At 47.7% G+C, this 25,696-nt stretch overlaps 1 protein-coding gene and 1 pseudogene across 1 annotated transcript; both read left to right on the top strand.

The window, feature by feature from the left end:
* Window positions 1–4,141: 4,141 nt before the first annotated feature.
* Window positions 4,142–18,598, top strand: LOC136543793 (uncharacterized). The gene is made up of 2 exons (XM_066536147.1): window positions 4,142–4,196; window positions 17,541–18,598. The coding sequence occupies exons 1-2, from the start codon at window positions 4,142–4,144 to the stop codon at window positions 18,596–18,598; spliced, it is 1,113 nt and encodes a 370-aa protein (XP_066392244.1).
* A 2,693-nt stretch (window positions 18,599–21,291) lies between these two features.
* On the top strand, window positions 21,292–25,380 carry LOC136543792 (uncharacterized; annotated as a pseudogene).
* The last annotated feature ends 316 nt before the right edge of the window (window positions 25,381–25,696 follow it).

Here is a 25,696-nt window from a genome sequence, read left to right as displayed (position 1 = left end):
GTACTTGTGCTCTTATAAATTGGATGGTTTTGTTATAGATTTGTACCACGTATTTGTACCAAAGCTCCGATCACCTCCTTGACAATCACTCATCACTCACACATGGGCACATATCAACCATGTGTTCACACAAAACAAGAAGACATCATAACCATTGATCCAACATCAATGGAAATCCAATGACCAATATGGAGACACCTTGTTATGACCATGGGACCACATCTCTATTATTCATCACCACCAAATCAACCCACATGGCCTAGAGAAACATTAATATTCACAATAGAGGAGGAGGCCCAATAAGTTATGAGGGAGGGTTCAGTTAGCCACCTCTAGGTCACCTGACCTCCTCGGTAAGCTCTACCACCTCTCCTTCGGTCAACATTCAAAAAAGCACATTTGGGATGATCTCCACAATGGGTTGAAGGTCAGTTTGATCCAATGGATGAGATTATAAGCACTTTGATCCATGGCCCCACCTCTAATTAGTATAAATAGGAGGGGGTACCCCCTCACTTCCAAGACACACAAGAAGAAGAGAACACAAGCTCCAATACATTCTTAGTAGTAGTGGGATAGTTTAGTGTGGGAGTTAGAGTGACTCAAGCTAGTCTCGGGTTTTCTGACTTTGTCTTCAAGGAAGTTTGGTATAGCTCTTGTATCCTTTCCTCTTTGTAAGGCTGAGAGTTATCTTATATTTATATCTTCTCTACTTTGCCTTAGGGCTTTACTTTAGTGCAACATACCTTGCTGTGTTGTTTTGGTTATTAGCATAGTCATAGTCGTATGCTAGTTAGAATAGTGTAGTACACTTTTCCACCTGATCACTGCTCTTAATCTAGTTCTCTAATTGATATGTGTGGCCAAAATTAGAGTAGAAAGATGTGGTGTAGACGTGGTGTCTAGACCATACGCTTACCTTTGTTTGTGGCTTGCCCCATGCTTTGTGTTGTGGTAGTCAGTAGGTTGTGATAGCCCTGTCTGATCTCTGTATTCCACCACATTTATGCAAGTTATTAGAACATAGGTCCACCCTTGTTGAGAGGCTTAGCACCCTTCTCACCCCTTTCTGTTGGTAAGTGGCCTAGAAAACCTATGTGCAATTGTGTATGCTTCTATTCTTGCTAGATATAACCTGTCTAGCTAAGTTAGAACCGTATATGTAGTGTCCAATGTAATAGCATAGCCCTCACTACACTAGGGAGGGTCCGAGCGTTCCTGTACAACTACTCTAACCCCCTAGGGCGCCGTTAAGGCGTGTTGTATTAAACTTTTTCTCTACCTTAATACAAAGACGCGCAACCTTTTGCGTGATCAAGAAAAAAAGAAAAACCTTGTGCTCACTCGTTGCTCTCCCAAGCTAGCTATATGTTACTTATATCTTTGTTATTTGATTTATCCTTCACTTATGTGTTACACTACCTATCTTTTATTATTTACCCCCACTATACTTCGGTATATTAATTGAAATAACTAAGGTACCACATTTATCAATACTCTTAGCCATCAATTTCCTTGGGGATAAAACAAATAATGATACCTTGGAATACTCCCCAAGCACTTGAGTGGGAGTGAGATCCTTCAAGCCTCCCTTCAAAATGACAGTGATAATGATCTTGAACTTAGGGGGTAAGCACCACACAAGAATTTGTGGGAGAAGTCCTCATCATCATCCACCTTGAAGCCCAAAGCCCTCAACTCGTTGATAATGAAATTAGGGCGGTGGAACATATCTGGCACACTGTCTGCATCCATCACCTTGAACTTGGCATACTTTTCTTTGAAGATGTACAATTTGGCATCCTTGGTGGTGGAGGATTCATGACTCGTGGTAAAAGTGTGCAACCTCTATAAAGTGTAAAATTGGTATATCATTCGTGCTAACAGTCAAGAGCAATAGAGCATCTTGGATGTCTTCAAGGTTAGTGGATCTTTGTGGTTGAGGATGGATGGTTTAGATGGGAACTTGATGGTGTTTTAATCTAGTAATTTGGTCATAAGGCTTAATGTCAATTACGATGTGAATGTGACCTTTATGGAGCATTCTATGAATGAAGTGTCTTGCTACCATGAACATCTAGTAAAAACTCAATGATCTCAAGGAGCAGACCTTGCTCACATTGGCATCCAAGGTGACGCACTAGAGGCACGATAAATGTGTGTTGAGGGGAAAGCCTTTTGCTTCTTAGGAGAGAAAATGTTGTGAAGGGTAGGCTGGTGGGGACCATGTAGCATGTGACATGTGACTCATTCTTATAACTTTACGATTGGTGTGACATGACTCAGAAAGTTGTCTTTCTATCTAGAAGAATACAATATGAAAACAACTGGCTACCAATTTACATATGCCCCCTTATTTCTACTTTATTGCATAGATGCAAAGATTGATGCCTCTCTCACATCCCTAATATAAATGGTTAACTTGGACTGTGAGAAGGGGAATCCTTAGCATCTTCTATTTTATAAAATAATCCTTATTGCATCCCTTAGATATTTCGGCTACTTTTTGGATCTAATTAAATATCAAGTTATAGCAAGTAATCATTAATTCCCTTGTCCTTATGGAATCCAACGCATCGGATCTGCACTCCTAGAACTCATCATAGAGGCATCCTGATTCTTAGTTGAAATCTGAGCAATCTTGCTCTCATATATCGGCACACCCATTTGGTAAGTTCCAATTTCATTACTTTTCATGTATTAGTGATAATATTTGTTATTTATAATATCATCCGGTGGGAGGGTGTACACAATGGATCTGGGTACTAGAATAGCCATTTGAGAAAATGGATTTGGGGATCTAGGTTGTTGGCAACAATGGATATTGCACTTGTCTAGTCGATGCCAACGCTCGCCACATGGTTGTTGCAGCTTTGCTGAAGGCACACCAAAGTTTAGGCAATGAACCGAAAGCATGTCGAAGGTGTGGTGCGGTGCGGCGAAAGTCAGGACTGAACCAAACAGGTCATAGGCAGTGAACTCTACAGTGGGAGGAGTGCTAGAGATGTAGCACGCAGGAAGATGTGCCCTTTCCTTATGATTGCCTAGTGAGACCAACGGTATCTTGCTTTTGCACGCATTGTACACCTCATGTATTGTTGTGAGGTCAGAATGTCTCAGATTCAAAATGGTATCATCACCATTTCTGAAGTCAAAGAAGGGCATGTTTGGAACGCAGGAATTTCACAGGAATTTCACAGGAATCAGTTCAATTTCACAGGAAAAACGTAGGAATGGGGAAAAAAATCCCGCATTCCAAACAGGCCCTAAATTAAATTATTAGGTGTGCAAAGGCCCCTTGTTTTTAATGTGGGTATTTCATATTATTTCAAAGGAATTGCTTCTTTTATTTACAAAAGCTCTAATATTTGTGCGCATTGTTGTTTCTTGTTTAATTAGAAATAACTCATCCACTAAATAAACATCTCATAATTAACAAGTTACTCTCATTAGTTTATTTTTAATTCGTTTGTCCTTGTTGCCAATGTTCTTATTTACAAATTCTTCCGTCGATTATTATGATAGCATTGGTCCTTGGAGTCAAGTAGTTGATACTCATTAAAATCATAAAAATAATAGTTATCCTAATCATGGTGTCTATGACAGTTTAGATGCAACTATATGATCAAATAATGTATATATTCAGAAAATAATTGTACACTCTTTGCCTCTTTGAAGTACCTATCCATGGAAAAACTATTTGATATTGAGTTATGTTTTTTATATCCATCATTATTAATGTTGTTTATTTTAAGCTAGCTAGCTATTGAGTTAAACTACAATTGATGTTTGAATAAAAATTGTTTTTCTCTCTTTGCTATTGTGTAGTCCAGGCTTGTTTGTCCTTGTAAAAGCAGTACTTATGCATGTTTCATATATAGTTATTAAATGTATACGTTCTGTCATATTACAACTCGCTTTGGTGACAAAGAAATGTCATGTTTCTATATCAAAAAGACCTACAAAATGTAACTATGCAAATTGAAGTATATTTTGAGAAAATCCATGACATATACTTTTTATTGTTGGAATAGAAGTTTCTTGTACTATTTCCTCATTTAGATTCTTTATTTTTATTCTATTATATCATTTTATTTTACTTTTATAGTGAAGGTTAATAAGCTGCTAAAAACAAAGAGGAATGAAGATTCGAAGAGGTTGGGGAAGCAATTTCATGGCAAAGTTCAGTTGTGGAGGTTAGTAGCTTTCTGCTGCAAGAATACATATCTATGTGGCTAAGCCTTCTTTAAATCTTTCCTATCTTGTGGAATCATGTACCTAATGTTTCTATTTGAGTGGAGCGTAACATTCTGTTCTGATACATTAATGTATATACTCTTATTAGTGTTCTCGATAGTGTTGTATTATGTATACTATTCCATCAGCCTATGCTTCTTTACGGATTAGAATCTTATAAGACCTACAACTAACTATAATATCTCTATCCACATGTTAACATAGCAGCTATATACTCTGCAATCTTTTTTAGCTCATAATACATTTACCAATTAATATATATGTTTTTATCCATTTTCATAATGTTCCAATTGTGTTGCACTTTGATGTGTCTACTTGCAACCTTAGCTTAAGCTATATTAGCTCTAGTTGGAGCTTATATGTCATGACATCATGAATTTAGATTTTGGCTTTGAAATCTTGATCTTATTAGTTGCTGCAGCTTTTTAACCATATTTTTAGTTGAATATCTTATTCTTGTTGTAGTCTTTTATCCTAAGCTATCATTTTGTATCTTAATAAAAAAAAGATGTCCTCAACCGTCATCTTAATTACTATGAATAAACAGTTGTTTTGGCGCTCTAGGTGTTGAGTTTCCTCTGACAGAATTATGTGTGCATGTGTATATTTTTTGTAGAAATAGAATGCTTAGAATTGGAGTAAATAGATATGTCATAACTTCTTAGTCAAATATATAAATGTATTTAAAATAAAAATTTATATAATTTATTATTATCATGGAGTATTAATAAAATCTAAAATAAATCAGTTGTGTCATTGTTATGTGATTCATTAATGAAATAATTTTCATAATTACTAAACTGTATAAATACATATTTATCGCCCAAGCTGCTTGTATACTTGGTCCGCATGGTATCTCACAACACATATGTGTAATTTTAGCTAGTATTTTATTGCCTCCGTCCCAAAAGAAGTACAATTATAGGTTCAAATTGAGTCAAATTTCCTTAAGTGACTAAGTTTATAGAAACTATTATTAAAACTTATGACTGAATATGTATCCTATAAAAATATATTGCATGATTAATCTAATGATACTTATTTGGTATCATAAATATTAGAAACTATTTTGTATCTATCTAGTCAAACTTAAAATTGTTTGATTCCTCAAAACGCGAGAATTACATTATTTTTTTGATAGAGTGAGTATATTAATATTGGTAGAATTGGGTATTTAGAAACATGTATTTTTAGAGTTACTTATTTGTTTATAATAGTAGATGTTGGTATTTAGAAGTAGATCTAAGAGGATATTTTAGTTTATTTTAATAATGAAACATCTAGGTACTTTGGATGTAGATTATATTTATTTCTCCCTCTGTCTTGAAATAATAGGTGCATTTTGATATGGAAAAGTCAAATAAAGATTTTGATTGTTAATTCTTTTTTTATATACTATCATTTACTAAAGAATCAATATCCTCTGTATATAATTTGAATAATTGTTTATCAAAATTTGTATAATTTAACTTTTCCCCATACGAAATATGATTATCATCTTGACATAGGTAGTATAATGGTAGATATGGGTAATCTAGATGCATATGTAGGTGATAAGTATTATACTTTCATAGTGTTGGAGATGGGTAATGTAGATTTAGTGCAATTACTCAAGATTAACTTTTATAATGCCATATGTGGCTAATATAGATGCAGACTTATAGGATTACTTTACATTATTTTTATAATGGTATAAATGGGTAATTTAGATGTAGATTTAGGTGTTACTTCATATCTTTCATAATGGCAAATGTGAGTAATCTTCTAGAGAAGATGAATACATCTAATGGTTATTATTGTCATTGATGATTAGGGTCTAGCAAATGAGTGGTTGGATATTTATAGTTTTGTGAGATCCAGAATTATTTTTTGTAGCACGTCTCTTGAGAGTTAGAGCCTCTGGTTAGTGCTACCTTCGATTAGAAAAAATGCAATTTTGGGTTTGGATTGAGTCAAACTTCTTTAGATTTGACTAAGTTTATACAAAATATTATTAACATTTATAACTCCAAATAGGTATATAATAAAAATATATTTCCTGGTGAATCTAGTTGTCGGGGACCAATACTAGGGTACCCGAAGAGGAGCTAATAACCATCAACATTGATTCATTCGAGCGGTCAAGAGCGCAACCACACCTCTTGCTGGGCTCCGCCTCGTCCGACCACCAAGGCCATGGGCTCGGCCTCATCCGACCCTCGAGGGTTGGCTCCGTCTCGGTGGACACTGAGGTCGCGGGCTCCACCTCGCCCGACCCCAAGGGTTGGGCTCCGCCTCGTCCGAACCCCGAGGGTTGGCTCCGCCTCGCCCAACGTCTGAGGGCTGGCTCCGCCTCGCCCGACGTCCGAGGGCTGTCGCCGCTTCGGCTGACCCTCAAGGGTTGGCTCTGCCTCGGCCGATGTCTAAGGACTGGCTCCGCCTCACCCGACATCTGAGGGCTAGCTCCGCCTCGCCCGACGTCTGAGGGCTAGCTCCGCTTCGCCCGATCCCTCAGACATGGTTCCTAACAAAAGCTCATGTCACCGCCAACCACTACGGGCCTGAAGGTACGACCCAGGGTCAAACTTCTGGCATCGTGCAGGGAGCTGTCATGTCTCAACACGACCCATCCCCATGACATGTCATTCCAGGGGACTCACATCGCCCACAGTAACGGACGCGTGGTCACTATGTTGTCTACTCCCTATACGACTGCTGATCAGCACGCTGGTTCGCCACGCCGCCCGACGGGGCAGAGTGGGACATGATGACCCGTTGACAATGCTAGGGCATGGCCATGGCAGCAGACAGGTGCCCGACATGGAGCTATCCCTGTCGCCACCTGCCGTGTCAGTGGGGCCACACAGAGGAAAAGAAAGGCCCAACAACCCTGAAGGACTTCCTCTGCCTCTCATTCTCCTTTTTTCTCCCATTGTAACCCGTGCTTTCCCTTGGCCTATAAAAGAGAAAGCAGGGTGTCCCATTAAGGGGCATCACATATCATACCGCATCACACCAAAACCACTAGCATCGAACCTCGAACACATAGCTGAGCAGCAACCGAGCTCTTGGCACCCCTTGGATCTTTCCACTAGAGACTTGGGACCTATCCCTCTCTCGCCCATTTGTAACCCCTACTACAAACTTTTCAGTGCTAGTAACATGAGCAACTATCGCGAACTAGACGTAGGGACATTTTGCCCGAACCAGTATAAACCTTGTGTCTTCTTAGCACACCATCCGGGCCAGACGTGTAATCATACAAATTTACTCATTGGTGTTTACTCGAAACACCGACAGTTAGCACGCCAGGTAGGGGCCTTTTGTGCATCTCTACATCAACACTAGGCCTTAGATGGCTAATTACAAAGTTAGCTGGATCCCGGGCGCGCGCGTGCACTTGGGGAACCTGGACTTCGTCGTCACGACAGAGGGAGAGTTGGTGCGGCCTCCTGTTGCCGCACAATCCCTCCACTTCACCAGCCTCGACGCGATCACTGAGGCACCCGAGGAGCTACACCTGCCTACACCTGAGGTCTGCACCCCCGGGAGCAACCGACTCCTCAGCTTTGACTACGGAAGGCCGTGCACCATGGTTTCGGTGCAAGAGCATCTCAGGTCCCACCATGATGCGCGTGACACCCTCGACGCTCATAGACATGGCACGCCCTTAGAACAACCCAACAAGGGCGTACCAATCCATTAGGCCCAACAAGGCAGTGGGCCGCGCCCCGCAGTTCTAGTGCATGAGCGTCTCGGCCTCCATCGTGACGCCCGTGACACCCTCGACGCCCGTAGGCGTGCCTATGGTGATGCGAAGGAGGGGGCTAGCCATGGCTACCATCCACACCGTGGCGGACGCTATGACAGTGGTGAAGACCGAAGCCCAAGCCCCGACTTGATGGGACCTCTGGCCTTCGGCCGACACACCCTCAAGGGCAAGGCAAAGCCAGATGAGGACGCCAATGAAGGTGCCTCCAATCGCCCCAACAAAAGGAAGAACAAACAGCGGCGTAGGAGCTCACTTATGGTCAGCGCCGACTGCAAAGGGGGCTAGAAGCCCATGGAGGGTACCCTAGACCACTTCGAGAAGCTGCTTGAAGGGCCATGCCCAAACCATGCTTTCCCTGTCAAGCACCTATACAAAGACTGCGTCCTTTTGAAGTGGTTCTGGTCTGGAAGCTCCAACAGGGAGGAGCATAGGACGGAGCCTAGCTAGATGAAGCGCACGATGTTGCCCTCCTTCGCTCCGCCGAGTATGCAAGGAACACCACAAGCTCTCCCCACTATAGGGGGGACCTTACGTCATCACGGAGATGCTTCGGCCAGGCGCCTACAAGCTCAAAACCATCAACAGCGAGGTCTTCGTAAATGCCTGGAACATTGAGCAACTACATCACTTTTACCCTTAATAAACACACACTTTCTCTTATTATCAAGTTTCACTCTCAAACTCCCTGATCTTTTGTGGCACCTGACCCCAGCAAATGGTGGGGGGTCGAGCCTCACTCGGGGACTAATAAGAACATATCTGTCCGGCTGATAGTCTCTACATCCGACCCTTTCTCATGATTAAGACCCAAAAGAGAAGTTTGTGGAAATAAACTCTGAGTAAAACTGGTCGGACTATGAGAAACCTACGCCCCAGCGGCTATGGCACCTTTGCTCGCCAGCATAATCAGAGTTTCTTTTCTGCACCCCAGGCTTTTTTGGCCACAACCATGGAAAGGGTCGGTACACGTTTAAGAGTCTATCTACCTAGCAAACATTCTCTATGCCCAACCCCCTTTCACGTTAAGACCTAGGAGCTAGGTTTGTGGGAACAAGCTCTGAGTATAACTGGTCAGACTGTGGGAAACCTATGCCCCAGTGGCTACAGCATCTTTTCTCACCAGCGTGATCAGAATTAGCTCACCTGCACCCTAAGCTTTTATGACCTTAACGACAGAAAGGGTCAGAATGCACTAACCTTTTTATACAAAAAGGGGAGAAGAGCTAAAAAAGTTGTTTGCTGTAACAAAATTTAAGAGCTTGTCCATTTATTACAAGATCTCCGCCTGGCTTATCGGCCTAATTAAATTCTTGCGCGGGATGTTCTCATCCTCTATCTCCGTAGGAAAGTCTTCTCTTAGTAGGTAACACAAGTCGATTGGATGGCTTAGCCACTGCAGGGAAATGGGTAGGGAGCAGCAGGATGACCCTCGCAGGTTATGCTGACCCCATCACGAACGACGGACTCGGATCCTGCTCGATCATGTCCGGTAAGAGCTCCCCGAACCCATCACTCTTACCATCGAGGTAAATCATGTGCCGAGGTTGATCGAACGGCTTCGGGCTGCTGCCAAGAGATGAGCGCATGCCTATCCAAATCTTCCCTATGAAGGATCCGTCGAGCGACGGTTCACCTTCAAAGGCTACAGGCCACGCAGGTAAGTGGGATACAGAGCTAAAAATGCTCCCATGGCCTATTAATGCCTAGGAGTTCGAAGGCTGTCCCACAAGCGGGTTCATGTCCACTCCAGGGCACCCTAGAGTGAGGGGAGGTTAAGAATGGGCCCGCTAGCGGCCAATACCCAAGGCACACGAAGCGCCATGGGCGTCCCGACCCTCGTTTTGAGTCTTGGATGATGCAAGGTCCATGGTTTTCCCCCAAAGAAAAGCATCGAGCCCTCGGATCGGTCGAACGGATCCAAGAACTATATGGACCGACCACCAAGAATCTAGAATCAGTCACTAGCTAATCTCGAACTAGGCCCCCACGAAGGGGATGCTAGGGCTCCACTCGAACAAGCCCGTTAACAACTCATCGAGCACCGTGCTCCGTCCAGCGAGTAAAGCACGGCATAGCACAGCCCCTCTCTTCTAGCAAATGGACGCATGAGGGACGACGATCACAAGACAAAACAACCCCCCGACCGGACCCGTACTACATGTGGAGGCTTGGGGCTCGGCATTGCAAAGAGACTGAACACGTGGTCATAAACAAACGATGAGTCACCTCCGGTTGCGAAAACCATGGATGGAGTGATGCAAGAAACCAGGCGACCGACCCCGACCGGCCCCTAGAGGCTCGGGGGCTCAAGCCGCCTGACCCTAAATCAGGAGACCGGGGTTCAAAGGTCGGCTCACGGAGGGCCCGAGGCTGCCTCACGTCGAACAAGAGCCAGGGGAGAAAATGCAGATGAGCCCCAGTGGCCTTCGCCTGACCCGCCTAGAAGTGGACATGGTCATCTCAACCTTCTCGTTCAATCCTAACCTCCAGTTGAGCCCATAGAATCTCCATTGAGGGGCATCTGTTGGAAGGAGGGTTAAGGAGCAGTGGAATGCCACATGAGGGCTTTGCTGACCTCGTCATGAATGATGGACCCGGATTCCACTCGAACATACCCATTAGCGAGCTCACCAAGCGTGTCACTCGAGCTATGGGGGCAAGTGACATTAGCTCAACCCCTCCGGTTGCGGAAACCACGGACGGGGCGATGATCACAAAAATGAGCCGACCCTCGACCGGACCCTTGCTATGCATAGGGGCTCTAGGAACGTTGGTCTCGTAAGGAGACCGAACACATGGTCACAGAATGATGGCTTAGAACCTAGGGAGGGGATACGTGCGAAAACAAGAGATGTTTTCTCCTACTAATTTCGCTATCCTCTCCTCGATCTTTAGTGACACCTGACCCCAACAATGGCAAGGGGTCGGATCTCACTCGGGGTCTAATAAGGGTATAAATACACCCTTTCTAAAATAGTCATCGCACCCAACCTTTCCCTCATGTTAAACCTAGTGGCAAGGTCTACGTAAACGAACGACTGAGCAAGGCTAGTTGGACGATAAGAAACCTACGCCCTAGCGGCTATGGCACTCTTGCTTACTAGCGCAATCAGAGTTTTCCTCTTGCACCTCGAGCCCTATGGTCTTAACAAACAGAAGGGCCAGAACACATGAACCCCTTTTTTCACACATAAAAAGGGAGGAATAACAAACTCAATCAAATGAAACAAAATGATAAGTTTGTTCAATAGTATAGAAGGGTCAGAGCTTGTCTACTTGTTACATGAACGATTACCTGACCTATCTGACTAACTAACCCCTCCAGGGGAGAACTATGTCTTCTATTTTGTCCGCTAGGTCCTATGAAAGGGGAGCCACCGCCGTCTCTATCTCCATCCAGCTCATGGGCTTTGTAGCCGGGTGCGAAGCCAAGGCTCATCATCTCCAAGTCAATGTTGTCCCCGTAATGAGAACAAGCAATCATGAAGGATTAGTTGACCCTAGCATGAAGGGTGTTCCTCTTGAGCTAGCGCACCCGTGCCGTGATCTCGATGGCATGGGCCACAAGTGAACTGGTCCCCTTCGACCGCACCACCTCCAGGTTATCGTAGACCACTCCAAGGGTGATGCTCAAGATACTGAGCTCGTCACTCTCCGCCTAAAGGTTCCTCCTTGCCTCAGCAAGGTCTGTGGCTAGCCTAGTAGAGACGCCCTTGGCCTCTAGCCTCTGGGTCATCACAGTTCCAAGCTCGGCCTAGAGGGGGCTAATCTTCTGTTGCGCGTCGTCATGCTCTCGGAGGGCCTAGTCATGCTCCTCGCGGGCTGCGCCATGCTTCGAGCAGAGCCTCTCCATGGTTTGGAGCAGCTTGTCCTGCTCCTTGCATAGCCGGGTGACTGCCTCGACATCCAGACTCACCCTCCTCTCTAGGGCCACAAGCTTCTCCTCGGCTCCCAGCTTCAGCTCCCGCTCCTTCTCCATCCAGCTCATGGGCTTTGTAGCCAGGCGCGAAGCCAAGGCTCATCATCTCCAAGTCAATGTTGTCCCCGTAATGAGAACAAGCAATCATGAAGGATTGGTTGACCCCAGCATGAAGGGTGTTCCTCTTGAGCTAGCGCACCCACGCCGTGATCTCGATGGCATGGGCCACAAGTGAACTGGTCCCCTCTGACCGCACCACCTCTAGGTTATCGCAGACCACTCCAAGGGTGACGCTCAAGATACTGAGCTCGTTGCTCTCCACCTAAAGGTTCCTCCTTGCCTCGGTAAGGTCTATGGCTAGCCTAGTAGAGACGCCCTCGGCCTCCAGCCTCTGGGTCATCACGGTTCCAAGCTTGGCCTAGAGGGGGCTGATCTTCTATTGCGCGTCATCACACTCTCAGAGGGCCTAGTCATGCTCCTCACGGGCTACGCCACGCTCCGAGCGGAGCCTCTCCATGGTTTGGAGCAGCTCGTCCTGCTCCTTGCATAGCCGGGCGACTGCCTCGACATCCAGACTCGCCCTCTTCTCCAGGGCCACAAGCTTCTCCTCGGCTCCTAGCTTTAGCTCCCGCTCCTTCTCAGCCTCGGCTAGAAGGTCGAGGATCTGCCAACAGGTCTCAGCGTCCTTCTAGAGCAGCTTGTCCCACTCCCTCCTAACCTTGGTGGCCTCCTCCTCATCCTTTCATGATCTCACCGATAGGGCCTCAAAAGCCCTCTCGGCCTTGTTCGCATGTTGACGGGCCTTGGCCACTCACGATCGGAGACTGTCCGCCTCCTCGGCAAGGGGAGTCAGCTCAACCACACTATGTTGGGCGGCAACAAGCTAGGCGGTCACATCCCCATGCAGCCGTGCCTCCACGATGAGGCGGTCCCACATCTCCTTCTGCTCATGAAGGAACCGGGATTTCTCTCGGCTACGAGCGATAAGGGACTGAAAGGAGATGATGGTCACAACACAAAAAAATACATAAAGAAAGAAGAGGGCGAGAGGTAGAATCAAGTGAATACCTAGCCAATCAGAATGATGACATCATGCAGGGCACCCCTGGCGTGGTCCAAGGCTTCCGGCACGGACACAATCCCCACATCAAGGATCTCTCACTCCATGCTCTCGGCATCATCGTCGAGGGTGAAGAGCGTCGATGTCGGCTCCTACGGATTTGTCCACCGGAGTAGGGGCTCGCCCCGCGTGGGTGAGTCGCTGTGTCCCGACATTAGGGCTAGGGATGATTCCCCGCCAGTCCTCTCTACCACCACCATGACTTTCAGGGACCCCTCGGCCGTGTCCCCCTCCGTCTGGCCTATGTCGGGGGCCATCGCTTGGGCCGCCGGTGGCGCGGGTCACGCCGCTGCCTTAGAAGCCACCAAGGTTGTGTCCGGCTATGGCCCACCTGTCACAGCCACCACCACCTCCGCCTCCATCGGCGGGGCCTTGATCGGCTGTGTCACGCCAGCCGTGGTTAGGGCCACGAGCGAGGTCGGTAGCTCCGTCTACCCCGTCATCAGCAGCGGTATCACCTTGATCGCCGGCTACTCAGCGACCTTCGAAGGCGTCCCTTGAGCCCCTATGCCCGCTTGTCCCACTGAGGGCATGGGCGCCAACGTGGGCGGTGCCTAACTAGCCAGCAACGCAGTCACACCGGTGCCACTCCTGCCCGAAAAGGGTGCGAGGCCAATCGACGGCTGCCACCCTGCTTGAAGGGCGACGCAATTCTTGGGGGCCAGTGCCAAAGGATTACGCCGCCTCATAATGCTACAAGGAACAAAAAGCATAAGTCACGATGAAAACAGAGAAAAACATAGAAAAACAGAAGAGCTGGTGACTTACATCGATGTTGTTGGGCGGCATATATGTTTGGGGGGTGAACCCCTAGACCTCTGCTCTGCCTCGTCGGGGCGAGGCCGTTTCAAGCCTAGCCCCTGCTCCTAGGCAGAGGGGCTCGCTCCCCTTGCATCTTGGGGTGCGATGGCAGAGCCACCCACCTCCGCTGGCCCCTATTGACTCCTAGGACAGGCCAATGGTCTGGCCCATCTCCGTTGGCCCTACGGACGCTCCCTCCCCTCCATAGAACAGGAAGGGTCCTAACTCCTACAAGAACGAGCAGATACCTGTCAGCACATCCTCGCTCTCCAGGCCATTCTACTCGATGTCATCGACTACCTCATCGTCGTCTTCCTCGTCATTGTCATCATCGTTGTTGGTGTCCTTCCCTTGCTCTCGTGTCTGCAGCTTATGCTGCCACTTCTTCCTCTTGTCCTCCTTTGCCTTCCTAAGTCGCTCGCCCTTGGCGTGATTCACCACCCTCATGGACGAATCCCTTGGCAACGGAGTCGGGTGATCCATGAGGACGAGGTCCCTCGGCTGATCCCCCATCTCAATGTTAGTATCAAGAGGTCGGGAGATCAATTGAAGAGGAGGCATCAGGAAAGGAAACTTATGAAGACGACGTAGCCTGGTTCCGGCCGCATCAGAGGATGTCCTAGCACCAGGTACACGAAATCAAGGGGGGCACCCGCGTTGTCCCACGAAGGCTCCATCGCCTCCTTAATGCGCTGTGCGACCTTGGAGGGGGAGAACGCTCCCTCAGCAAGCGTCGTCCCATCGAAAGATGCCTCAGGCACCATCGCACACAGCGGGAGCGCACGCCTCATCAACGGTGCCACCCTCCTCATGTGGTAGGCCTCGATGACGCCCGACCCCTTCAGACCGCTCTCCTTTAGGATGCAGATGGCGGCGGGGTGGTCCTAGATCTTCTTCTTGTCCTTCTCCGGGACGCCCCACTTCCTCCATGACTCCAGGGCCTCTTCGATTAGGCGCCCGGTGAACTCCGGCAGGGGGGCGTTGGCATCATTCTTGAGATAGAACCACTGCAAATGCCACCACTTGTTGGAGGTCGATAGCCGCATCGACGGGTACTCGCCGACCTAGTTGTTCTAGAGGTGGATGCCGGTGCATCCAATCGGCGTATGCAGCTCCTACCGGATGCCCTTCTCCCTTTTCTTCTAGAGGGTGATGGTGAAGAAGTGCCGCCATAGATCAAAGTGGGAACTGATCCCCAAGAATCCCTCGCATAGGGCGACGAACGCCACCATATGCTGGATCCCGTTGGGATTGAGGTGTTATAGCTCATGGAAGTGTGTGAATGATACCATGTAGCCATCGGGTGGCGATGGCTGATCCTCCTCACCGAGCAGCAGCCATTCCTCGGCAGAGGTCCACACACGGAGAAGGCTACGATGGACGAGGCTCTCCATACATTAGAAGGTGATGTCAGAGCAGCACCACGGATTCATTGGAAGATGGGGGTGGGTGGATGCGAGCTCGACAGCGGCTGGGACGTGGATGCAGGAAGCCTAGGCAATTAGCGGTGGCGGTTGCAGATGCGAAGGCAAGGTATGAAACCCAGGGGGCGAACCCTTTGGTTTTATAGGGGCGGCGGGCGCGAGGAAACCAACCCCCTCCTAGATCTCTGTGCTTGCCATGATCTGCCATGATGTCACGCCGTGGGATATGCGCACACAATCCCTATCCTTTCCCCTCGAAAGACTCACCAGATGTTTTGCCTCTCTAGGCTGGCCACGACTCGTCACAAGAGGAATACGGATCAAAAAACACCTCTATGGCCCGTCTGGGCCTAGGAGTTCAAAGGTTGGCCCGTCAACAGGTTCCATAGCCGCTCCAGACACCCTTAAGATAAGGGATGCAAAGGGATGGGCCCGCAAGCAACCAGTACCTAGGTGCATGAGCGCCATGGACATCTCGGCCCACGATCGAGGCTCAGCCAGACCCCCGCGAATGGGATGCCGAGACCCCAATCAAACTATCCAGCTAACAAACCACCAAATCTCACGGCCATACCCACGAAGGGTCCAACCTCGGCAAGAAGGAATAACCATCCACACCATGGGTGACAAAAGAAGGCGAGGACCCTCAAAGTCCTCCCTTTTAGAAAAACCTCCGAAGGAGTATTCTACTCCTCTGTAGGCTCGAGGGCTACACCCACCGGGTGCGCTCGCACGCATCCACTGGCAAGTCAAAAAATCCCCCAGGCAATTCTACCAGAATCGCTTGGGGGCTAGGGGGCTACTGTCAGGGACCAATACTAGGGTACCCGAAGAGGAGGAGCTAATAACCATCAGCGTTGATTCATCCGAGCGGTCAAAAGCGCAACCACACCTCTTGTTGGGCACTGCCTCGTCTGACCACCGAGGCCATGGGCTTGGCCTCATCCAACCCCGAGGGTTGGCTCCGCCTCGGTGGACACTGAGGTCGCGGGCTCCACCTCGTCCGACCCCTGAGGGTTGGGCTCCGCCTCATTCGACCCCCAAGGGCTAGCTCCGCCTCTCCCGACGTTTGAGGGCTGGCTCTGCCTCGCCTGACGTCCGAGGGCCGGCTCCGCTTCGGTTGACCCTCGAGGGTAGGCTCCGCCTCGGCCAACCCCCGAGGGTTGGCTCCACCTCAGCCGATGTTTGAGGGCTGACTCCGCCTCGCCCGACGTCTGAGGGCTAGCTCCGCCTCGCCCGACGTCTGAGAGCTGGCTCCGCTTCGCCCGATCCCTCGAACACGGTTCCTAACGGAAGCTCATGTCGCCGCCAACCACTATGGGCCAAAAGGTACGACCCAGGGTTAAACTTCTGGCATCGTGTAGGGAGCGGTCACGTCTCAACACGACCCGTCCCCACGACATGTCATTCTAGGGGACTCACATCGCCCGCAGTGACGGGCGCGTGGTCACTATGCTGTCTACTCCCTATACGGCCGCTGATCAGCACGCTGGTTCGCCGCACCGCTCGGCGGGGCGGAGTGGGACGTGATGACCCGCTAACAATGCCAGGGCATGGCCTTGTCAGCAGGCAGGCACCCGGCGTGGAGGTATCCCTGTCGCCACCTGCCGTGTCAGCGGGGCCCGCACAAAGGAAAAGAAAGGCCTGGCGACCCTGAAGGACTTCCTCTGCCTCTCGTTCTCCTTTTTTCTCCTATTGTAACCCGTGCTTTCCCTTGGCCTGTAAAAGGGAAAGCAGGGCGTCCCATTAAGGGACATCGCATATCGCACCGCATCACACCAAAACCACTAGCATCGAACCTCAAACCCATAGCTGAGCAGCAATCGAGCTCTCGGCACCCATTCGATCTTTCCACCAGAGACTTGGGACATGTTCCTCTCTCGCCCGTTTGTAACCCTACTACGAACTTTTCAGTGCTAGTAACACGAGTAGCAGCCGTGAACTAGACATAGAGACATTATGTCCGAACCAGTATAAACCTTGTGTCTTCTTAGCACACCATCCGGGCCAGACGCACAATAATATAAATTTACTCGTTGGTGTTTACTCGAAACACCGACACTAGTTATAATTATTAGGTATCATAATAATATTTTTTATATATTTAGTCAAAGTTGAGATAGATAGGCTTGATAGAAAGCTAGAATTGCATCTTTTTTAAGATGGATGGAGTAGTACATTCTAAGATATTTTTGCAATTTGCATGCATACCATTTTGTGAACATATTTCCCATCGTGTGATTAGGAGTTGGTTTACTTTTTTGGCAGGAGCAAAGAAAGATACTGAACCTGAGGCAAAACTAACACCAACCACGAAAATATCTGGCAGGCCTATGGAATCACCAAAGAAAATGCTTAATATAGCTCCTACTAGGTGCTCCTCACAGCGGGCAAGGCAAGAAACTGCAGACAGTAGTAACTTGAGCAAGAAATTAGACAAGAAGAAACAAGAAGAGTGGGATAAGGAAATTACAGATGGTCATTCAGTGAACCAACAAAACCCTGGAGCAAAACTAGACACTGCCATGATTGTGCAGTCTATGAAGCGCGGAAAGCGTTCAGCCCGGCAAAGGAGAAAGAGTTCTGTACCGTGGGAAGAACTGCTTGGGTTTAACTTCAGAAACGTGGGAAGGACACGTCAGAAAGATCTGGCTGTTGGCTCGAAGAAAATGAAAAGAACTCGTAGAGGCACCAAGTCGTTGTGCGTGAATAATAGGGGAGCTAAGGGAAAGAAGAGTGTTGGAGGTGGAAGGGATGCAAGTAAGCAGTCTACTCCTGCTAATTTAGACAAGGCCCAGGACAATGCAGCAGATACAGATGCTGCTGAGCATCTCAGTGTGCCCAAATCTGATACATCATCAAAATCCAAGGAGCAATGTGGTACAGGTGCAGATGAATATGCTTCTAACCGGAGTGGTGTCCCAGTCCCAGTCCCAGCAGATGACACACTCATGAGTAACATTTCGATTGATCTCAATAATAGTAAAGATGCAGTTGCCGATGGTCTTATGACGACAACTGATGTTATCAGTCTTTATGAAGCCAAAGAGAACCATACTAAGTTTGATCCTACAATAATCCCTGGCTTGGATCTAGAAGATGGAGCTGACAAATTTGATACTTCAACAGCACAATCTGCTCTGGCATCACTCTCTACTGTCTCCGCGCCAGACCCTTGCATCGAGTTTGCTGTTAAGCTTCTAAAGGACGAAACGCCGCTGACAGCATATGTTCCAGAAGTTGACGCGATCATTAGGAAAATGATTTGCCATCAGAAGAGCACAACTGCTGGGACTTCAAAATCTGCTCAGGGCAAGAAGGACTAAAAGAGCAGGTAGCATCTGAACAGTCAAGGAAACCTGATAAGGGATGCCAATTTGGTATCTGCAGATCAGTGTAATCGTTTGTCATTAGTGCACAATTGGCACATCCTAGTGACCGACGCCTTAAAAAAGTCTTTTTGTTATCTCTGTTAACTCTCTGTTTCCTATTTGGGTTGAACAACAATTTATGATGTTCCTTTTGAAATCAAAACCGCAATGTTTCTATCTACTAAAAAGAACTGCAATGTTTCTTTCTGCTCCCGTTATTTTATTCTGCTGGAAGAGACACCATACAGGCAAGGGTCATAATGCCTGGATGATGATGCAATTTCACCGACTTGAAACTGATTATGTGGTCACAGATTTTAAAAGAATTGTGGCCTACTTTTCGTAAAAAGTTTTTTTTAAATAAAATAAAACTAAAAGGAACCTATACTTTTGGCCGTCTTGACTTGTACATTTGACAGCATTACTTAATCTATGCTTTTGGTCATAGACTTCTACATTACATTTCCAGCATTATTTCTACTTAGAGTCTCTACATCCATACCACCACCCTCTGTTCCAAATTATAGGCCGGTTTGGGTTTTTAGTTTCATAATTTTTTTTGCTACGATGTGTCTAGACATAGGCCTGTTCGCTTGTCTGAATTCTGGAGGAATCTGGATGGTTTGGAGGAATGCTGGAGGAATTTGTAAGAGAAAAATACTGTTCCGGATGAAAAAATAAACGGATCAAGCCGGGTTTAAAGGCACGGGGGCTAGTAAAAGTTCTCTGTCTACAAAAACAAAATAATCTATAATTAGAACGAATGAAGCATCGGTTAAACCCCCACCCCCTCCCCTCCGTCTCAATATCCATGCTGGCTGTTGCTAAGCACACCCCTCTTGAAAAACTGCCAAGCCAAGATTCATTCACAGTAATGCTGGGAGTTAGACGTCCGTCCACACGCCGACGCCCCTTTTCGTGGACCCGACGTCCAGAAGCTGCCGTTCCTATCCGCTTCCTCCACTCCCCTCTAGTCAAGGTAGATTAAAAAAAATTCATGCATCCACTCCGTGACCGGCTCCGCCGTGGCTCCCGCACGCCTCCTTCTCTACTACGCCTCCCGTCAGCCTTCCTCTCCACCGGCACCGCGCCCACACCACCGCGTCGTGCTCCCCCACGACCGAACCGCCGCGGCGTGCTTGCCGCGCGAGGCCACACCACCTGACTGCTGCTGTCGCCTCCACTGCGGGCATCGCGTGCGCCCTATCGCCAGGGGCCGCACAACCGCCCGCCCGCTGGCATCCTCCTTCTCCACCACGACCGCACAGCTAGGATCCCGCTGTGTCGTGCTTCGTCCACCTGACTGCCATGTTTTGCTGAAAACGCATGTTGCAAGCGTATGTTTTGAGTGTTTCAGAGATATGTTGCAAGTGTTTGAGATGGATGTTACAAAAGTAGATTAGGATGTTGCATATGTTGCAATGGTTGTACACGTATGTTGCAAAGGTATGTTACCAATGTTTTATCTGTGTTTTCTGGACGCATGTTGCAAGTGTGTTTATCTAGATGTTGCATATGTCTCACACATACGTTGCATATGTTTTATCTGGATGTTGTATTTGGTTGCAATGGTTTTCAAGTATTTTTAGGTGTGTTTTTCAAGTGTTTTATCTGCCTTCAAACGTATATTGCAACTGTTGTATTTGAATGATTTAAAAGTAGATCAGGTGTTGCATCTCTTCTCCTCGCCTTTTGTTGCATCGTCTCGGTGTGTCCTTCTCTCGGTCGGCAGGGCATCCATACGACGCCGACCGGGTCCTTCCGAATCGAGGGTGCCACCCCCTTCCTCTCTTGGTTCTCGGGCGGGGCAGGCCCCGCATGAAGTGCACGAAAAAGAGTGCAGCGCGTGGGCATCCGTCCAGACATCCGAACGTTAGCACTGCCGATTCAATAAGGCAAATTCTTTGTAAGGCCTTGCAGAGTTTCAAGGTTTGGGTTCGCCAAGCCCACACTACGAGAGTAGGAACGTCGGTACGGGCCTCAATGGGGGCTCCCTTGCTTGCAAGGCCCACTGTCCACATATAGACCAGGCGCTCGGGGCCCGACGTCCGAGACTCCGTGGATTGCCTCTGCTACCTCACAGAATGCTCATACCTCCGTCAGCCGCTGCTTCCCATCTAGGGATGGCAACGGGGATGTACCCGTCGGGTATCGCCGGAACGTTCTCTTCCCTGCTACGGAGAATTCATTCTGTCCCCGTCCCCGTTAACTGTCTCGGGTATAGATTCTTGTCCATCCCCGTACCCCGTCGGGCATCGGTCGGGTTACAGATACCTGACGGGTACTGCATACCCGATAAACAAGGACACTTGGGGTCGCAGCTTTACAATCGGAGACGTTTCTTGTTCACCCGGGTATAAGTGTCGGAGTCTCGGAGATGCCGAGGAGAAGGAGCTATGTTGCGAGGAGGATGAGCTAAGGTGGCAGAGAGATCGAACTGAGGAAGCGAGGGGCACGAGCGCTCGTGAGGCAGGCGTGCTTATGCTGTTGGCGGAGATGGTGAGAAAAAATTGAACTAGGGTTCCTAGAACACACAAACTATATATATGATTGTTTAGATTTGGGTCAAAATACCTATGTTGAGTTTTTTTTGGGCCTAATACTCGCATGGCAGCTCAAATAGTCGGGTTCCCTAATGGGTAACGGGAATGGGTAAACAGGGAACGTTCCCGTACCCGCTATACCCGTCGGGGATGGATTCTTACCCATTTAGACGCCCGTGGGTAAAGATATGATCCCATCCCCATCCCCTAATGGATCAAATACCCGTCGGGTATCGGGTATCGGGGGCCGCCATCTTTATTCCCATCCGCTTCTCCTCCTCCCTGCCAGAACCGGAGGCCGAGGAGGAGCCCCTCCTCGTTTCCACGCTGCCAAACTCGATGTTCTGAACGGGCAACTGTTGCGCTCTTCCTCCTCCACTCTCAGCTGCTCCTGCTCTCCCTCTCCTTCACCCGGCGACGGTGGGAAAGGCAGCGCCCACAGCCTGTTCGATGTAATTCCTTTCATGGCTGACGAGACGCCACTTTCTATTTCAGTCTTACAAATAAGCCTCGGTTGCTCAACCCTTAATGTTTACCGTCTGAGTATGCTTTTGTTTTGGGAGACCGTTTAAGTCTGTTTGCGAACTTAGAAATTTGCTCCTATTTGTGGACCATTTGTCCAGCTTGCTGCAAATTGGAGCATACCTTGGTCAAGATTTGTAATGCTACATTAGCTAGTTTCGCTCATTCATGTCAATAACTCAGCGCACAGTGAGATTATGTGCAATTTCTTTGGTATGGTAGGCAGATTCAAAGTGTCTAGCTAATCTTGTAGGGGCTGCTTTACTGTCTAATATGCTTTCCAAATATGCTTTGTTGAATTATGCATGCATGATTAGCAATGTCTGGAAGTTGATTGTTACCATTTTCCCTTTTTCTGTAAAGAGTAAAACCACATTTTTGTGCTTTCCACATAAATTCTTACTGGAGACGATGTTAAGGTACAGTTAGTATAGTTACAATGTTGATGGTCACATTATCAATACTACATACTGATAAGAATTTATCACATCGGTGTTGTCATGTACCATATATATAGATTGCTTGGTTCAGCTTCTAAAAAGTGCTTCTGCTGTCAAAAAGCAGAAAGCCAACCAAATAGATAGAACCAGAAGCTGCTTTTCCAAAAGCGGCTGCTTTCACCTAGTCAATTTTTGCAGCACCTTGAATCCTACTTTTGACTTTCAGCCTTAGAAATGGGTGGAAATAGAGACGTTTTACAACTGTTTTAAGGGAGATAAAGATATGTAGGTTTTATAGTTGGGAAAATTGGTTCTATAGTACCGAAAGAACTCCGCTTCCGTAAAATGCCATCGAAAGATATCTGTCACTTAAAATACCACTGAAAGGATATCCCGTTAACTAGATCTAGCATTCCGTCACATTTGGAGATCACACCGTGATTGCTCCATCCTCCTTTCATCCCTGAGCTCAGTTATACAACTCCCTCTCATTCTTGCTGCGAGTGGCGCTAGCGTCAGGGTCCTGAAGCTTGCCACGAGTGGCGACGCCGCGAAGCTCTAAGAGGAAATCGACGGCGCGAGGCTCTAAGAGCTAGGTGTGAATAGTGGACGGGGGTGGGGCGGTGGTGCTTCGAGGTGCCTGTGGGCTGCTGCTACCGCGGCCATGGACATGGACGAGCTTCTATGTGCGTGGGCCTTCAGCCGCAGACCACGGGGCACGAGCTCTGCAGCACGCGTGCTCCGCCGAGTGTAAGCGCCAGCCGTCTGCAGCGCGCAGGCTTTTCCGGGAGCGAGCACCGGCCGTGTGCGGGCGATGCAGCCGCCCGCGCGCGAGCTCCACAGCACGGCTGCGTGGGGGCGCACAAGTGCACGACGAAGCCACCGGGCGCAAAGCCCTGCCAGTCTGCCAACGGACAGTAAAGGATGTAATCCTAGCTGTGGTGTTAGTTTGGTCAGTGCAAGTCTTTAGTTTCAGGTGTTTCAGTTTAGTCAGCTAGCATGTTAGCAAGCGTCGTGTAATCATGTATTGTGAATTGTGATCGAGTCCAAATCTTCAGGATATTAGAGTCAGGTGCTCATGTTAGTGGATCCATAATGAACTTTCACTCTTGTACAGGATCGAGCTACAAATAAGAGCATCATAAACATTGCGCTTCTTGAGCAACACCAAAAATCTCTACTGTTCACGCTGTGATCTTCTCAGTTATTGCGAGCTCGTTCGTTCTCGAGTTAGTTGACAGCGGAGTTCTGAGATGGACTCACGGACTACAGAGAACTGCCATGGAACAAAAGAGAGCGTCGGGGAGGTGGAGTGTCAGGGCCTGGACCATGCCAACAGCGCGCTGGTGCTCATCGCCATGGGCGCAAGCTCTTCCTCCCTGCATGCGCTCCGAGCTCTAGGACAACGCCACCGCGTGGGCAGCCTCGAACGTGAGGCCAACCACGTTCGCCACGCTCCTCGAGGCCACCTCACGTGCGCCCAGAAAGTGGCGACGACTTCAGCTTGGCCTCCACCGTCGGCAGCGAGGCTACCTCCCTTCGCACACCTTGCCTCGCCGCTCAGGCTGACGCCACCGTGCGGGCTGCTTCGAGCGTGAGGACGCCGACCCAGACGACGAGACAAGTCGCTTGCCACGCTCCTCGTGGTCGCGGCCATCTCCCGTGACCTGGCGACGAAACTTTGGAAATCCACCTAGCTTCCGCCGCCGGCAGCGAGGAGGAGCATGAGCAGGTGCTGGCACTCCACATCGAACCCGGGAGGCTGGGAGGAGCAGGACCAAGCGTTTTTTTTCTTTCAGGCGTCTAGACTGTGGAGGTGGATTTCACGACGTCACTGTGCCACTGTGACGGAATGCCAAATTGAGGTAACAGTGATGTCTTTAAGTGGTATTTTACATGACGAACACCTTTCAATGGTATTTTATATAAGAGTTCTTTTAGTGCTATAGAACCAATTTTCCCTTTTAGTTATCTCAACCAAACAGCCTACAGTTTTTTCATAGCACATATCTCATAGCAACTTTTCCACAACTCACAGCTCACAACGGATTTTTCACAGCCCATAACTGAACGAAACACACCCATAAGCTTATAAGAATTATTTATGACAAATTATTTGCCTTTTTTTTAATCTTGATGACTGGGATCTATTTTGGCTCCACTGATATGTGAAGCAAATACTTCCTACAATTCTCCATGATGGTTATCAAGTTGTCTACATCTAAAATGCTGGGACATGATCACATTCTAATGTGCTATTTTGTATCAGCAGGAGCTTTCAGTTCTTTCTCCAGTTGTTCCATGGGAGGTTGATGATATATGGAGAATATATGCAGGTTATTTCTTCATCTTGCATACCCCCTTGAGCTTTGGAGGGCTTGGTGTGGTTGCCAAAGTGCTACAGCCTACAGCGCTCCTCGCTTGACTCAATGACAACAGTAGGTGGCGACCTTTTTGTTAACTAACAAGTTTGACTCACTCATTTTAATGTACCTGAGTTGGAAGCCTTTATATGGACACTGCCTTTTATAGAATGACATACTCTGTCGATGCAGGTAACTTCTACAGTCATACTTCAGTTAGCAGAGCTTGTTTTGACCTTAGCGCTACTCCAGTACACTGCAAAGCCAGGGCAAAGCTATTCAACCTTTCTTTTCTGGGAAGGTTTTTACAGAACGGAATTGGGTCAAAGAGACTGTATTAGGCTTTGTAGTTTTGATGGCCCTGGTATTGACCACATCCATCTTAGCTGATAAATTGGTAGGGTCTGAGGTAAGATTTTCATCAAGCATATTGATTTCTCTCATACTGTGCATTAACGTTGCTCTACTACACTACAATAGTTTGTTTTTGGTTAGAAGGGGTCTAAAAGTTTTTTGGGCCCTTGCAGGATGCATATGATCCGATATTAAAGGAGATCCTTTCTGAGAGTCTGGCCTCTGCTCTATTGTGTTTCTTTCTCTACTGTGTTATTGCTCCGCTATCAAAAGAAACCATCTACCGTGGGTTCCTTTTAACAGCTTTGTCACCTTCAATGAAATGGCGAGACGCTGTCGTGATCAGTTCACTTGCGTTCACTGTAGCACACCTCTCCGGTAAAAGTTCCATTCAACTGTTCGTTGTTGGATGCATTACAGGGTTGGCTTATTGTCGAACTGGAACTTGGTCTGCTTCTTTCACCATCCATTCTCTGTATAATGTAGTATTATTGTATATGGCTTTAGTATCATGATCACTAGTCCATTACGCGCGCCCTCGCGTGCGCCGGCAAATCACCTGGTTAAGGCGTAGGTAAAAAATATGTTTAATATTTATATGGAAACAATATTAGGAGTTTAATGTAAATATGTCATGCACAAAAACTGAAAGATTGGAGCTCTTTTTATATTTAATATGGTAAAACTATTCAGAATTCTAAACATGAAATGCTTGATGTGGTAGATCACATTTCCTAGCAAAAACATAGAAGCCAATGCAATAAACTATTTCAGGTCTTCACACTGCATGAGAAATATTCTAAAGCTTCTGTTTTCACACCGACCATCAAC

The sequence above is a fragment of the Miscanthus floridulus genome, chromosome 3 (genome assembly GCF_019320115.1).
Source record: "Miscanthus floridulus cultivar M001 chromosome 3, ASM1932011v1, whole genome shotgun sequence".
Classification (NCBI taxonomy): Eukaryota; Viridiplantae; Streptophyta; class Magnoliopsida; order Poales; family Poaceae; genus Miscanthus; species Miscanthus floridulus.
The sequence above is the reverse complement of the archived record's forward strand: the minus strand, read 5'-3'. Positions and strand labels throughout refer to the sequence as shown.

What these genes read in the sequence shown, in the direction of transcription:
- LOC136543793 (XM_066536147.1), top strand. Translation starts at nt 4,142, where the DNA reads ATGAAGATTCGAAGAGGTTGGGGAAGCAATTTCATGGCAAAGTTCAGT. An exon ending in GGCAAAGTTCAGTTGTGGAG is followed by an intron (nt 4,197 to 17,540) that starts GTTAGTAGCTTT and finishes CTTTTTTGGCAG; the next exon opens with GAGCAAAGAAAGATACTGAA.